At 37.2% G+C, this 16,510-nt stretch overlaps 1 protein-coding gene across 13 annotated transcripts in view; it reads left to right on the forward strand.

Annotated features, from left to right (window-relative positions):
* LOC138751556 (retinoic acid receptor beta) overlaps positions 1-16,510 on the forward strand; it is a 942,630-nt gene that overhangs the window by 803,460 nt on the left and 122,660 nt on the right. For 11 of the 13 annotated variants that reach the window (XM_069913985.1, XM_069913986.1, XM_069913984.1 and 8 more), the window contains one exon: positions 375-464. The exons of the other annotated variants lie outside the window; for them this stretch is intronic. In XM_069913985.1, the coding sequence (XP_069770086.1) occupies positions 375-464 (90 nt within the window). The remainder of the gene's footprint in view (positions 1-374; positions 465-16,510) is intronic. 13 annotated transcript variants of the gene reach the window in all.

A 16,510-nucleotide genomic window follows, 5' to 3' on the forward strand; every position in this document is an offset into this window, starting at 1 on the left:
CATTGACCTTTGGCTCTTCTGAGAAGTGGAGCAATAGAAAGTATAGGACAACTTAAATATAAAGTCTTTCTACACACTGATTGGTAAGTGCTGAATACAATAATTTAATCCAGACTAACAATCCCCTCAAATAGTTGGATTCAGAACACTAGGGACTAGGACGATTTTTTTAAGTTCTGTGTTTTTACAGAAACCATGTAACTGTAGCAAATTACCATAGAATTGATTTTGGTTGTGAAGCAACTAAGTTGAATCCATGTTAATGTTGATTTTTTTAATGTCATCACTTGAATACTGTACTCTTGGAATGGTGCCATTTTGATAAGTGTTTAAAAGTAGTTCTGTACTTGAAGTATTGATTCCCGCTATTTCAGCGAGCGTACAGCAGGAAGCTGGCGGCATGACGTCACAATACCACAAAGGAGGTTCTGAAAGGAGTTTTAGCAGAGACCTGCTGATTCCAAGTGAGTTGAAACTTCAATTTTAACTCACATATACATTCGTAAAATTTATATTGGTGTTAGTCCTATTTATGTTAAAATTGAGATTATTATTAGTGCATCTGATCTTTGTAATTGCATTGCCATTGCATAAAACCAGTTTTTCTTCAGTTTTTCTGGGTTGGGAAAGATGCTGGTCATTCTGACATCAAGTATTTTTTTTGGAAAATCTTCCCGTCCAATAATAACATCAAAGGATTCTAGGTTAGTTATAGCAGAGCCAGCTATAGCACAAAGTCCCATTTATTGTGTGTTGTTTTGAATGTGGTTATCACTTTAGTGCCAGTTGCTTCTGTGGGTTGACTATTATTTGGCGTGAAATCTAACAAATCTGTTTCTCTTGTTGGAACTCTAATGCTTAAGGCATTACAAATTTTCCACTCAGCAACTTGAGGTAAATTTGAATCCTGAACTCATAGGTCAGAGTTCAATACCAAAGACTATTTCCAAACAGACCTTGTCTTCTATATTTAAAACCTGGAATAAACAAGGACTCCATTTAAGAGCATGTTAACTTATGGTATTATTGTACTTGCGCAGAGGCAAAAAAGACAACTTGCTTTCCCCTTTAGAGTATTCTCTTTTATATGTTTAATTTACAAAGTTAATTATATTTTTCAATTTCAAACTACATCAGACAAAGATTTTTTTTAGAATTATTGTTTCCTACTTCATGCACTCTGTCACCCGAGAAGTATTCTTCCTCTATGATAATATTCAATATATTCGAGGTGAAATGATGAGGTGGAACAATTTTTGTGTAGCTTAGTTGCATTTAAATTAAATGGTTGGTTAAAAAAATATGGTCATATGGTAAGTTTGGATGAAGAGATCTATTGAGCCACTAATATGACTCTTTCAGAATGCCACTGCTGCAGTCTATACATTACAGTTTTAACATTTAACCAAACAAGCAAGTAGTAGTAGATGTACATAATTTAGATTAAGCACTTGAAACTTGGTTTATCTTTTAAAGTCACAAATGCACAACTCAAAAGAGAAAACACTAACTGTTGGTTTATTTTTATTTCAGTTTCCACAACTATAAAACTTGTTCATAGTAATATTCTTTTTGCTAACATTTTAAAGGCAAAAATCATTAATGAGACTAACACTTGTTACCAAATTATGAAATTGCACACAAATCCTACTCGACAAGTATGAACTTGTTTATTGCCTAAAAAAATGTGCTTTGTGCTAATTTAATTGGTGCTGTTGTAGTTGGTGGATTCAACATACCTGTGTGGCTATAGCAAGGAAGAATTTGGGTGCATCTCTAAATTCAGATTTTGTGTATGATTCTTGCTATTAATGCAAATTTTGATATAATTGATATGAGAGTTATTGTCAGATACACCTGTTGATAAACTACAATTGACAAAAATTTGACTTTGCACTAATAATTCAAGTTGTTTTATTTACATGAATTATAATCGGTGACTGTTTCATGGAAGGTGAAGCAAAGTTATTTTATCGCAATTGTAACATAATTGTTGTTAGTTGCTTCTAAGAATACTTGTAATTACATATAAAGTGGCCAAATTTTATCCTATTGCAAAATTTAGATAATGAGACATTCCATCTCTGATACTTATAGACTAAAAATTATATTTTTGTATGAATATTCTTGGCCATTGAATATCTGTTGAAGAGGAGCTTACATTTCTCTAGACTAATCCATTTAGAAAGCATTTGTTCACATGTTATTTGTAAACATCTCACTGAAACTGTTTATCCTTCAATATTTTATCTTGCACCAGCTTAAAAAGCTGAGAATGATTTTGCCATGGATTGGAAAAAATCTGGAAACTTTCATATTGCTCTTCATCTGTATTTCCACTGAAGCTGATGGAAGGGACAATCTGGTCAGGTCTCACATTGATATCAGAATCAATACTAAATGGAAATCAAAAATACTGAACAGATGCTGGAAATCTGAAATAAAGTCAGAAAACATTGAAAGTCCCCAGCAGTTTAGGCAACAGGCAGTATCTGTGGAAAGAAAAATAGAGCTTACATTTCAGGTTGAAGGTCCTTCATCATAGCCAATTTCATACTCTAAAGTCGTGCATTCTTGATTTGTTTATTTAAAATTTGAAATGTTTAGAAAAGAAGTTGAAAATACTGACACCCAAGATGGCGACAGCATCAATGTGGAAGAAGCAGAAATTGATCAATTTCCTGAATCCAAGCTTGAGTTAATTCAAATAGACTCTTGTGGATGTATAATGTGTAACAGTTTAGAGGCACCCTCTAGAATTGAAACCTCTGGGTTTAACTTCTCTGAGCGTCATCTGCTTCAGCTGTAATAGTTTACAACAAAGGCCAGAGAGTGAATGAGGCGTCTTGAATCACAAGAGGTTTTTAGTATTTGGAGTAGTATATTTTTTTTCAGCATTGCTGGAACACTTGCATGACTTTTAAGCCCTGGAAACTAAAATTGCTTGCTGCTGCAACAGATGACATTTGAAATAAATCTGTTGAGCTAAAAAGTCATCATTAAAATATGACATTGAAAGCACACTGCTTTCCATTGATTACTGTATAAACCATGCCTTTTATTAACTTTAAAAGCCTACCTAATTTCTTAGTTGTTTTTGTTATCACTGAAATCTTTTTTTGTCATTTCTTTTGTAGGATAAGATTCTAATTATTTTTATTTAATTTTATTTTGTTTTTTATTTAAATTTAAACATACAGCCCAGTAACAGGCCCTTTTGGCCCATGAGCCCATGCCGCCCGATTACACCCAATTGACATACAACCTCTGGCACATTTTGAAGGGTGGGAGGAAACTGAAGCCCCCAAGGTAAACCCGTACATACACGGGGAGAATGTACAAACTCATACAGACAGCACAGGATTCAAACCCTTGCCCTGATTGCTGGCATTGTAACAGTGTTGCAGTAACCACTACACTAACCATGCCACCCTTAATGGACAGGATTTGTGTAAAATTGGATATTTATAAAATGATTAATCCAGCAAGAGTATTTGGGATTGGGAGGTCCTTTACTGTACATATCTTACTTCTAAAAATGTGTTTGATTGATCCGTATATTGGTGTACATTAGTGCAGTTTAATTACGGTATTTTTACTATACTGCTCAATTTCATAATATGGCAATTTAATCAGCTGCTGTGATTTGCAAACAGGGACATGTCCTCTCTGGCAGAAATTTGCACACTTGGACTTTTAAAAGAGGGTAAAACATTCTGAAGCAAATAAAGGGGGACATCTTTTTCTTATTTTAGTTCTAATGTAAACTGCTCAATATACAAAGAATTTATTCTCTTTTTTGTGATGGAGGGAAAACGTAGGGTGGAAACGGTTTGAAAGAAGTTGAATTTATGTGGCTTATTTATAGTAATTGTTAAAATTTCACTATACAAGAGATAAATGAAGGTGTGCTCTATTGAAAGAGCTTCAGAAGTTTCAGGAGTAAAAAGACAACAGCTAACAAAATGAAGATATGAATGCAGAAAATAGGACTAGTATTCCACGATAGCCAACCTGGAGCCTTGAAGTGATTTTTAATTTGAAGGGAAATTTATTTTGGCTTTGGAATTGGAGAATTACTGGCTTGCTTCAGGTCAATAAAATTAAACACCTGAAGCTGAGTTTTCAGTTTTTAAATTAAGGCACACAGTGGACCAGAGCTGACTTCTCGTGACGCCTTCAGATGTGCCAACTTTCAGTTTTATACTGAACATGTATAACCTGCTTCATTGATTCCTACTATTTAAAAATAAACACATTGCTCTATGTTTTATTGGGCTTGTAATCCATCTCATTCATTCTGCCTCCAAAGACTTAATTCTGTTAATGTGCCAAGGTTGAGGGGCTAAGCACTATTCGGTTTCCTTGGAAGTTAAATAAGTAATGGTCAGAGCATTGCGATTAACGGAGTATCTGATCAGCTTTGATTTACCTTTGGTGACTGGAATACACCACTGAGAACCTCTTGGACAAACTCATACTTCACAGAGTTCTTTTTTCCATTTTTAAAAATGTTTTCTCATTTGGCTTTTTTCCACAGCTGATGAAGCAATGGAAGATTCAGCAGTAAGCATACAAAACTGAAAAAGAGTTTGAGCCAAATTGGGAAGGTGACCATTAAAAAGCCCAACACACTGAGAAGAAAAACTTGAAAACAAGCAAAGATTGCAGAGAGAATAGAGGTTGAGATAAACAGCCCATGTGGGAGGAGTAACTGAAACGTGCCATAGACAGCAGAATAGCTGAAAAACGGAGGTGATGGAAAACAGGGCAAGAAATATTCCTTCCATTATTGCGATTAGTTCCTCCATGTAGCTTCCTTAGTGACCTTTTGATTTTTTTTTGTTTTTATTAATACCAATCCAATTACATGGTTTTAATGCCATCTTCTTGAGCAGTCCTTTGGGACTGAAGAAGTTTTTGTGTTTTGGAGTGACTAATGAGGTCAATGTGAAAATCACAGATTCTTCCATACAAAGGTGAGATGGTGATTAATGGTAAATAGTTTGAGTAGTTTGTGAGGTTATTTAAGCAGGGCTTACTTATGCTCTTAGTGCATGTCCTTGAGATTTGCAATACCATACCCCTTCTCTACTTCAAATCATTATGGACCAGGAATTACTGGGTTGTTGCATTTCTTCAAAGAAACTTTGAAAATGTGCTTGAATCCTTTTCTCTGGCTACCTGCTCTTCTCCAATGAAGGAGGCTGGAAAAGATTGTCTATTTTGGAAATTGATAGCCAACTTGTAGCTAAATAAATATAACTAACACCTCCATCAACATTCTTCATTTGGTCATAGAGTTTTCTTTGTCCCAGTTCTGGAAACTATTTTTGTACATGGCTTGTTTTAGAAATTTACAATTGCAATACTGGCCTCCCCTGGGAGTACTGTGTAGGTAAGACAGGGGAATCGCTTAATTTTCTTTGATTTACCCCATCATCATTTCATTGTAAATACTGTGTGCAGAAGGTTATAAGAAATATGTCATCAAGTTCTCTGCTAAATGAAGGAAGATTGTATGCAAATTTTCAGAGCCAAAGATGAGTTAGTGAGGCTGCCCACCTGTGCTTTCCTCCTGCTGCACTGTATCACACAGAATTACCATAAGTTGTCTCACTTCCCTCTGAATTAAGTGCCAAGGATAAATTATCTTAATTCTCCACCCACCCTCTGCACCAGAATCAGAACTTCAGAGAAACATGAACACTGAGCTTTACCAGGTTAAGAGACTGAGATAAAGTACCAAAAGTGGGAACAAGAAATCAAAGGAGTAATAGACAATTTAGTCCAGTGGTTCTCAACCTTTTTCTTTCCACTCACATACCACTTTAAGTATTCCCTATGCTATAGGCGCTCTGTTTTCAGTAAGAGATTGCTTAAGGTGGTATGTGGGTGGAAAGAAAAAGTTTGGAAGCCACTGTTTTAACCATACCTAATTGACTCATGATGTGCACGGAAATGGATCAATTACAGTTTTTCTCAAGCAAAATATTTCAGTAACAATTGGGTCTAGAGCAGTGATTCTAAACCTTCCCTTCCCACTCATAGAACACCTTAAGTAATTCCTTACTAATCACAGAGCACCGATGGCATAGGGATTACACAAAGTAGTATGTGAGTGGAAAGAAAAAGGTTGAAAACCACCGAGTTAGCCTATCTTGCTGTTCTGCTATTCAAACAGGTCAGTGCTGATATTTTAGATCAGAAAGAGGCTCCTGCTTTCTAATTCGATACTTTATCCTTTGTACAATATTCTAGGTTCAGTCACACCAAATATAATTCCATTGAAAAGTAGAAATTCAAATTATAGAGCCAGAGTGACAATTGAACCAATGAAGAGAAAGGACACAGTTCAGGCAGTGAAATCATATAACTTCTTCTTTGGCTTGGCTTCGCGGACGAAGATTTATGGAGGGGGTAAAAAGTCCACGTCAGCTGCAGGCTCGTTTGTGGCTGACAAGTCCGATGCGGGACAGGCAGACACGGTTGCAGCGGTTGCAGGGGAAAATTGGTTGGTTGGGGTTGGGTGTTGGGTTTTTCCTCCTTTGCCTTTTGTCAGTGAGGTGGGCTCTGCGGTCTTCTTCAAAGGAGGTTGCTGCCCGCCAAACTGTGAGGCGCCAAGATGCACGGTTTGAGGCGTTATCAGCCCACTGGCGGTGGTCAATGTGGCAGGCACCAAGAGATTTCTTTAGGCAGTCCTTGTACCTTTTCTTTGGTGCACCTCTGTCACGGTGGCCAGTGGAGAGCTCGCCATATAACACGATCTTGGGAAGGCGATGGTCCTCCATTCTGGAGACGTGACCCATCCAGTGCAGCTGGATCTTCAGCAGCGTGGACTCGATGCTGTCGACCTCTGCCATCTCGAGTACTTCGACGTTAGGGATGAAAGCGCTCCAATGGATGTTGAGGATGGAGGCCAAAATGTTTGGCCTGGAAGTCAGCCTGAAGAAAACTGAGGTCCTCCATCAGCCAGCTCCCCACCATGACTACCAGCCCCCCCACATCTCCATCGGGCACACAAAACTCAAAACGGTCAACCAGTTTACCTATCTCGGCTGCACCATTTCATCAGATGCAAGGATCGACAATGAGATAGACAACAGACTCGCCAAGGCAAATAGCGCCTTTGGAAGACTACACAAAAGAGTCTGGAAAAACAACCAACTGAAAAACCTCACAAAGATAAGCATATACAGAGCCGTTGTCATACCCACACTCCTGTTCAGCTCCGAATCATGGGTCCTCTACCGGCACCACCTACGGCTCCTAGAACGCTTCCACCAGCGTTGTCTCCGCTCCATCAATCATATAACTATATAACAGTTTATGGCATGGAAACAAGTCCACGCCGGTTTACTCAAACATTTCCGCTAGATCCCCCCCACCTATTCTCCACCCATAACCCTCCAACCCCCTCCTATCCATGGATATATCCAGCCTCCTCTTAAATGAAAGAATTGATTCTGCCTCAATTATTTCCTTTGGAAGATTTTTCCATTCAGCCACCACTCTCTGAGTGAAAAAGCATCCTCTAATGTTTCTCCTAAAATTTTGCCCCCTTACCCTCAACTTGTGTCCTCTTGTTTCAAACTCCCCTGCTCTCAGGGGGAAGAGTCTATTTGCATTTAGTCTATGTATTCCCTTCATAATTTTAAACACCTCTATCAAATCCTCTCTCAACCGTCTACGCTCCAATGAATAAAGTCTTAACCTCTTCAATCTTTCTTTGTACTCTAGGTATTTTAAGCCAGGAAACATCCTGGTAAATCTTCTTTGCACCCTCTCCACCTTATCTATATCCTTCCTATAATTTGGAGTCCAGAACTGAACACAATACTCCAAACCTGACCTCACAAATGTCTGAAACAGTCGCAGCATCACTTCCCAGCTCCTATACTCTCTGCTATGATTTAAGAAGGCTAATATACCAAATGCCTTCTTAACCACCCTTTCAACATGGGAATCCACCTTCAAGGAATGCTGCACCATAACTCCAAGATCTCTTTGTTCTTGTCCTTTCCCCAATGTCCTCCCCTTCACTACATATATCCTATTTTGATTATTTTTTCTGAAATTAAGGACCTCGCACGTCTCTACATTAAATTCCATCTGCCATCTTTCAGCCCAATTTTCCAGACAAACCAAATCCCTCTGTAATCCCTGAAAACCTTCCTCGCTATCCACCACTCCCCCTATTTTTGTATTGTCTGCGTACTTACTTACCCAGATAATCTCCCCATCATCCAAATCATTAATATAAATTATGAACAATAGGGGACCTAGCACTGATCCTTGAGGCACGTCGCTCGTCATAGGCTTCCATCCTGACAGACAGTTGTCCACCATGATCCTCTGCTGTCTCTCCTCCAGCCACCTCTGAACCCATCTTACTATTTCTCTATTAATCCCTAGTGACTGAACCTTCCTTACTAATCTTTGGAACCTTATCAAAAGCTTTGCTAAAATCCAGATAGACTACATCAACTGCCCTACCTTCATCCATCTTTCTTGTCATTTCTTCAAAAAACTCAACAAGTTTTGTCAAACATGACTTCCCTTTCACAAACCCATGCTGGGTGCTCCTGATCAATCCCTGCCTATCCAGATATCTATACACACCATCTCAAAGAATACCTTCCATAAATTTCCCTACCACCGAATTCAAACTTACAGGCCTCTAATTACTTGGCTGACACCTCGTGCCTTTTTTAAACAATGGAACTACATTAGCAACCCTCCAATCCTGCAGCATCACAACCTCCTCCAGTGATCATTGAAAAATCACTGACAGTACCACCGCTATTTGCTCCCTGGCCTCCCTTAAAGTCCTGGGGAAAATCCCATCAGGACCAGGAGACTTATCCACTTTTACTGACCCTAGAAACTCCAAAACCCTCTCTTTACTCATCCCTATCTTTTCCATAACTCAGCCATTTGCCTCACTTATCTCATGGAAAACTACATTTTTAAAGGTTGAACTGTAGGGTTAGTAAATCAAGGGAATAAACAATTAGAACTGTGGATGTGATAATACATTCTATTAGAGAGTTAGGTTGCATTTTTGTAACTGTGGTAAACTGTTGTATGTATTTGTCTGGTCGGGCACACCCACTGGCCAGCTTAACTGTGGCCCCTCCTATAGGCTCGTGTATAAAAGTGACTGTTCCACAGCCCCCTCCTCAGTGCAGGATAGTTGAGCAGTATGGATGTGCCTTTGTTCTTTAGTGAATAAAAGCCTATTCAGTCTTTGAGTAATTGATGGTGCATCAGTAACCAATAATAAGAATTTTGAATGGTGTGTTCCTGGTGCAGGAAAATAAAATATTATGGTAGATAGGGTGGAATTTGTCCAAGTAGGGTGTAAATCCAAATGACACAATCCATTCTTCCATAGATAGCACAGGAAGGAAGTCTGCTGTGGAGCATTGTTTATTGAAAGAAGCTTGAGGGTTGTATTGTCAAATGACTGTATGAAGATTTGTGCATGGAGAATGCACAAATACATCTGTTTTAGTAGGAAAAAAATTCAGTTCTTGGGCAGGAAGTAGTTGAAAATTTGGAAAGGTTTTTAATTTCATTTACAAAACAACCTCAGAACTGGTACAACTCACAACCTACCATGTGGCACAACCTACCATGTGACAGTAATCTTTGCCTTTTGACATGCTTCTAAAACCTGAACTCTCTTAACCAGGCTCCTCGAGTCATTGGAAAAATATTACCAAGGCTTTTACTGCAAAATGTTCTCAATTCACTAAAACTACAAATTAACCAACATCAAGTCCTTCCCTAGGCCAATGCCCCCAGTATTGAGGCATTTAATTTTTACATTGGGCAGGTCACGGCCTTGACATGTCTGACACTAAACTTCAAAGAAAGATAGTACTTCCCAAGCAGTCTCATGGCAGGATATAAACAGCTCCAGATAAGAAGGTTCTGACTGGAGCATATAAATAGAGTTATCTATAAATCAATTAGTAATAGAAGAGATATATACAGATCAATGTGCCAACTAGAAAGAAGAGAATTTAACTGTTGTAAAAATGAATTAACCAAAAGCCGGGTGAATGGAAGATAAAGCTCATTCCACTGTATAGCTCATTTCAAGACAAATACCAAGGACTGGTTTGGTGGCTGGGGAACAAAGCTTGGAACAGGAACCAAAAGCAATAACTTTGTCCTTGATGAAATTTAGTTGCAGGAATTGTCTAATGCTGTAAGTTGGATAAACAGTCCAACAGTTGAGACAGTGAAGAGAGTCGATAGAGAGGATGAGTGGAGAGTTGTCAATGTAGTGGAAACTGGCTTTGCCATTTCACATGTTATTGTCAAAGGACTGCATGCAGGGATGAATGAGGAGGGGGGCAAAGAAAGATGATGGGAATATGTCAGAGTTAGTGGTGCTGGTTCAGAAAGAAAAGCTATTGAAAGTGATTCCAGAAAACAGCTAGATAGTAACGATTGAGACCAGAAAACTCTGGTTGCAGCTAAGTGGATGATAGGCGAAGCAGCATTGAAACCACGCCAAAGGCTGGAAACAAGTCAAGAAGGATGAGAAAGGATAGATTACCTTTCTTGCAGTCACATAGGATATCATTAATTAATTTAATGAGCTACTTCAGTCTTGTGGCTGAGCCAGAAGCAGATTGAGAAGATACAACAAGGGACTCTGATAAGGATGAATTTTGATAATGTTCAGGTCAATTTGACAGTATAAAACAAGCAAAAAATTAAATCCTTACAAAAGGAGAACCTGCAAGAATATAAAACAGCTGTGTAGGACATTGTGTGCTATTCTGAATGCTATCTTATGGGAGGGATTAAGTTTGAGAGGTTGAGGAAAATGTTAACAAGGACATTGCTGGGATTGGAGGGCTTGATTTATAAAGAAAAACTTGATAGGTTGGTTCTGTTTTCTCTGGAATGGAGGCTGAGAAATGGGATGAAAGTTTACAAGATGAGGAGAATAGATAAAGTGAATGGCTACTGTCTTCTTCCCAGAGGAGGGCAGTCTAAAACAAGGAGATAGCTTTGAGGTGAGAGGGGAAAGTGTAATAGTAAGATTTTCACACGGAGGTTGGTAGATATATGGAATAAGCTGCCATAGCTACCAAATAAATGGAAAAGCTGGGTACAATTACAATATTTAAAAGACTTATGGGCAGGTTGATGGATAAAAAAGAATTTAGGGGAATATAGATCAAATGCTCAGTTAGCCTGGACAAGTTGGGCAGAAGGGCCTGTTTTCATGCATACACAGGTTTTGGGCAACGTTTCCTCACAGATCACAACATAATTTTACATAATTCTGAGAGAAAACTGTATTAGATATAAATGAATTCTTAAAAAAATAAGAATTATTTAAAATATTTAAAGATATTTAAAAACATAAACATGCTAAAATATAATTAAAAATTAAAATAAGGCAAATAATATCAAGAACATATCTGCCCTTTCCATTCTCCATTAGGTCACTCATTCCATTGGTTGCAGTCACCATATTTATGTTGTAACACTGAGGCCTTGATGTGCTGTCTATCCAGACCTTCTGTTCACTGAATCCATCGACAAAGCTGACAGTCAGCTATGCCAGCGTCATTCCTTCAGCATGTCATGGGCTTGTTTGAGTATGTGCAATAATTTGAGTCTTTCTTAGGTATGAACCTGTTGGAACTGCTGGTTATCATTCTGTATGAATCTGACATGAATACATTGTCTGACAGTATCACATAAGGGGAAGGTTTACTGATCTTTCTGAAGAGACAATTGAGAATAGACAAGAGATACAGATCAACTACATATTAAAGGGTTGAAAGCCGAGGTAAATAAGTACTCCAGGGGGTGTCTTGGTTACAACTTCTGTGCAGTGAATAACATCCTACATTTATGGAAAGCGAGCTAGAGATATACGCCTGAATACCATTCATGTTATTTGATATAAATGAAAATAAAATTGCCAACCCTGTAAAAAATATATATATATCAGTCACCTGTAATTGATTGTGAGATTCTGCAATATCTTTAACGTAATCTTTGAAGGATCCTAAATAAATATTACCAGTGATAGCCACATTTTCAGCAATTGATAGATTGTGATCTTCTGGACTAGCAAACAGCATGGTTTGTCCCTGCAGGCTGCAGATATCGAAGACCACTTCATGCCATCTCCAAACCTCGAGCTTAATTTAGTATTTTAATTTAGACATAGTTCATGGTAACAGGCCCTTTCTGCCCATGAACCTGTGCTGCCCAATTGATCTACAACCCCCGGAATGTTTTCTGAATGGTGTGCGGAAAACAGAGCACCCAGAGGAAACCCACACAGACACGGAGAACGTACAAACTCCTTACATATCGCACAGGATTAGAACCCCGGTCTTGATTGCTGGCACTGTAACAGCTTTGCACTAAGTGCCTCGTTACGCATGCCACCCTAAGTTGTGTGTTGAGAATTCTTATCCAAGGTGAGTTGTCTCTTTGAGCTGCATTTCTCTGCTGATCACCCCCTTCTTGTGCAGCTTCAAGTGTGTGATGAAATTTTGCTATTATTGATCGTGATCCTCAGGATCCCACAACATGGCAGTTGAAATAATATCTGCATTGGTGTGGTTATGGGAAACTGCCAAGTATAATTCACATGAAGTTATTTCCAGGGTTTGAAAGCAGAACAGCAAAGGCCACAAACTTAACTTCAATTCTAATAAAGCTTATTCCAATCCTCTGGTCTAAGTAATCTATGGATACCATTTCTGAGGAGAAACCCATCTTGCAGGGTTTCTAAAGAAAGCCATACTGAGGCCACAATATTTTCTAACCCTGAAGTCTCTCACCTGATTTTCACTGGCAAGTTGCAGGAATCCGGGTAATCTCAGTTAAGTTACCAACTGCTGTCAATATTGTTCTTAATAAAATTGCCAACCTGTTTTTCCCAAGAAAGTTTTCTGCAGGAAATTTTATGCATTTGGAAATAATGAGGCAGCTGGTGATTTGGCACTGAGTTTGCAAGATGTTATTATCATTAACACATTTAACACCCCTATCGGCCATTTCCAAAATCACCCACTCACAGGAAGCATGTAAGGAAGTGCAAAACTAATGGCGATCAGTGTAAAATTGTCAGCACAAAGTGAAACAGGGAATTTTCACAGTGAATGCTGAGAAAGCTACCCCATAGGTAATGGTTGATGTGAATAGCGAGATAGACTTATGGGGAAGCTAGAAATATGACAGAAAGAATTAAAGGATTCTATTGATAAATTAATTGTAAAGAGCAGAAGGAGAGCATAAATACTGCATGAACTATTAACTCAATGGTATGTTTCTGGCCTGTGCATCCTTTGCAATTACATATAATACAATGGTGAGGCCAGTGATACATTGTGAAAATTAAGCTTCTTGAAATATAAGGGTCAGGACTATCTTGTGCATAACAAGCAAAACTCATTGCTCCAATTTATGAAGAACTACTGATCTCCCTCAACTTTCCCTCATATAATTTTAAGGCTTTTAAAGTCCAAGCACACAAGTAAATGATCTGCGATCATTTATTAATTCACCTCTCATCCATTGCTCTTTTCACATAGTGCTAAACTTGAAACTATAACAAATAATAAATAAGATAAAATGTCTGAAAAATGGCAACTTTAGGATAAGTTGATTCCGCTGTTGTAGTTTTAAACCTCTAAGCCTTTAGCAACCCGCTAATATCTTTCACTTTGCAAGAATAGAGCAATAAACTGATTCCCATGTGAATTATATTGTCTTTTGATGATCTTGGTGAGAGTCCATAAACTGCTAAATATAAAAGTATTCATAGGACATGTTAGGTTTGTGAATAGAAGGAGATCATTTGTTTTAATGTTAAACAAACCCGTAATGCATGTTTAAAATATTGACAAATGTGTCTATCTATAAGGAGGGTATTTTTCTCAAAGTTTAACGGTGGGGACTATAAATTTTCTGTTGAATAAGTAATTGAAGGGGAAGGAGTACCACGTGATAATGTAGCATCAGGTTGAAGAATCAAGCTCTCCCAAAAAAAGTTTTTAAAAAGTGTTTAAATAAAAAAAGAAAGAGATAGAAGGAAAAGAGGGAAAAAAATAATATTTCAACTAACAGAGAACACCCTAGAAATGTCCCCAAAGAAAGAAAAGGCTGCCTGCTGGCTCAAAAGAAAAACAACAGAAACTTCAACAAGATAAAGATGAGAGGCCTACCTTGAAGATGATCTGGGAGTTGTTCCAAATGTAGTGACCATCTGAAGTCCATGGTTGGGACGACTCAAGACATTTCAACGTGGAGCCACCTCCAACAATGGCTGGAGGTCCCGAAAGAAGAAACGTCTCTACACATGCTTGAGGAATCACACAAGCGCAGAAGACATAAAACGGGAGCATTGCTAGAAGAAGGATGCAGAGATAGACTGCTTCAACAAGAAGAGGAAACAGAAGAAAAATCAAACTCTAGTGATTCCGAGGAGGTTGTATAATCAGAAGAAGAAGAAATGGAAGGAAAAGAAGAATTAGAAAGAGCCAACAGACAGCTGAAAGCTAGGAAAGGTAAAACTGCTAAGTCTTTGACTATGCATAAGTTCAATAAGCAAATGATGGCAATTTCAGGGAGATATTGAGATAGAAAGAGCACATAGATCTTTAAGACCTCGACCACAATCATATCAAAATCTGCGTCCAATACTGGTTAAATTCCTTTGTTATCAAGTAAGAGAGATGATTTTGGAACTAGCAGCCAAATAAGCAAAGGAAAGACAAGGATCTTTAGAATATAATGGAAATAAAATCTTTTTCTATCCAGATATAAGTTATGTTGAACAAAAGAAAGGAATTTACGCAATTAAAAATGTACTGTGGGGAATAAAACTTAAGCTTTTGTTTTAAGATATCCAGCAAGCCTGAAGGTTTTTGTTCCAGGAAGCCAAAACAAGTTTTTTGTTGAACCAAAAAAGTCTAAACAGTATGCTGACTCTCTGCCAGACATTCATCATGAAGAGGAGATGAGTGCTGAGCAGCAGAGTGCTTTTTGAAGGACATTTTGAACAGTAATATTTGTAACTTGATCTGTTTATGTTTAAGTAGATAAAATGTAATATCTTCGGGAGAGCTGGCGGGGAGGGGTTGACAGCTGCCAATTCATCTGCCCATAACATGGAGGGGAGTAATGTTGTTTTTCTGTATAACAACATTAGTAGGGGTTTCTTTTTTTCTCTATCTTTACAGGGCTTCCTTTCTTTTTCTTATGTTCTTTACATCTGGATAGTTGATAATAATAGTGTCATATATTATAATGTAGCAGAACTACAAGTGATGAGATATGAGTGAGAGATGGTAATATTATCATAATAATTAATGGGTGAAATGGCAAATTTTGTAAGTATTACTATTAACGTGATTAAAAATCCAATTAAAAGGAAATAAATTAATGGTATATATGAAAAAGATGAAAGTGGATATAGCTTTTTTTTAAACAAGACACACATTTAACTGAAGTTGAACATCAAAAATTGAAAAGAGATTGGGTAGAACATGTTGCAGCATCTTCATTTAATTTCAAGGCTAGAGAAATAGCAATTTTGATTAAATAAAACCTTCCAGTTAAATTACAAAGTATTATTACGGACCCAGTAGGTAGATATGCAATAATATATTGTCAAATTCTTTTGAATATATATGCTCCAAATTTAGATGTTGAGAAATTTGTACAAGAAACATTTTTGAATTTAGCAAATGCCTATGAAAATGTATTAATAGGAGGAGACTTTAATTTTTGTCTTGAACCTTTGTTCAATAGATCTGGGAGAAATTTTATTAAAAGTAAAGCTACCAAAGTTACACAGTCTTTAATGAAAGATATGAGATTAATAGATGTGTAGAGGAGAATTCATCCAAAAGAAAGGGATTATTCTTTTTATTCAAAAAGACATGACTCTTACTCCAGAATTTATTTTTTCTTAATATTGGCCCAATTGCAGGAAAATAAAAAGAGTAGAGTATAAAGCAAGAATTTTATCAGACCATTCACCTTTATTTTTCGCAATATCAATAGAAGATGGAAATCATTTTATAGATGGAGATTTAATTCTATATTGTTAAAAAGAAAGGATTTTTGTGAGTTTATGGTAAAGCAAATATGGATATTTTTGAAATTAATTCTAATTCAGTAATGAATAAGTTTGTTTTATCGAATGCAATTAAACCATATTTAAGAGATCAAATAAGTTATACATCTAAGATTAATAAAGATTATATGCAAGAAGCAGAACAACTTGAAAATGAAATAATAGAAAAAATTACATATACAATCAAATGAAGAAAAAAATAAAGTTGTTAAATAATAAATAAAAGTATAGTACTTTGCAAACATAAAATAGAAAGAGATATGATGAGAACTAAGCAAAGATATTATGAGTTAGGAGAGAGAGCACATAATGTTCTTGCATGGCAATTAAAAACAGAACAGGTTTCTATGATAATTATAGCAACTAAGAAAGAAT

The sequence above is a fragment of the Narcine bancroftii genome, chromosome 1, assembly GCF_036971445.1.
Source record: "Narcine bancroftii isolate sNarBan1 chromosome 1, sNarBan1.hap1, whole genome shotgun sequence".
NCBI lineage: Eukaryota > Metazoa > Chordata > Chondrichthyes > Torpediniformes > Narcinidae > Narcine > Narcine bancroftii.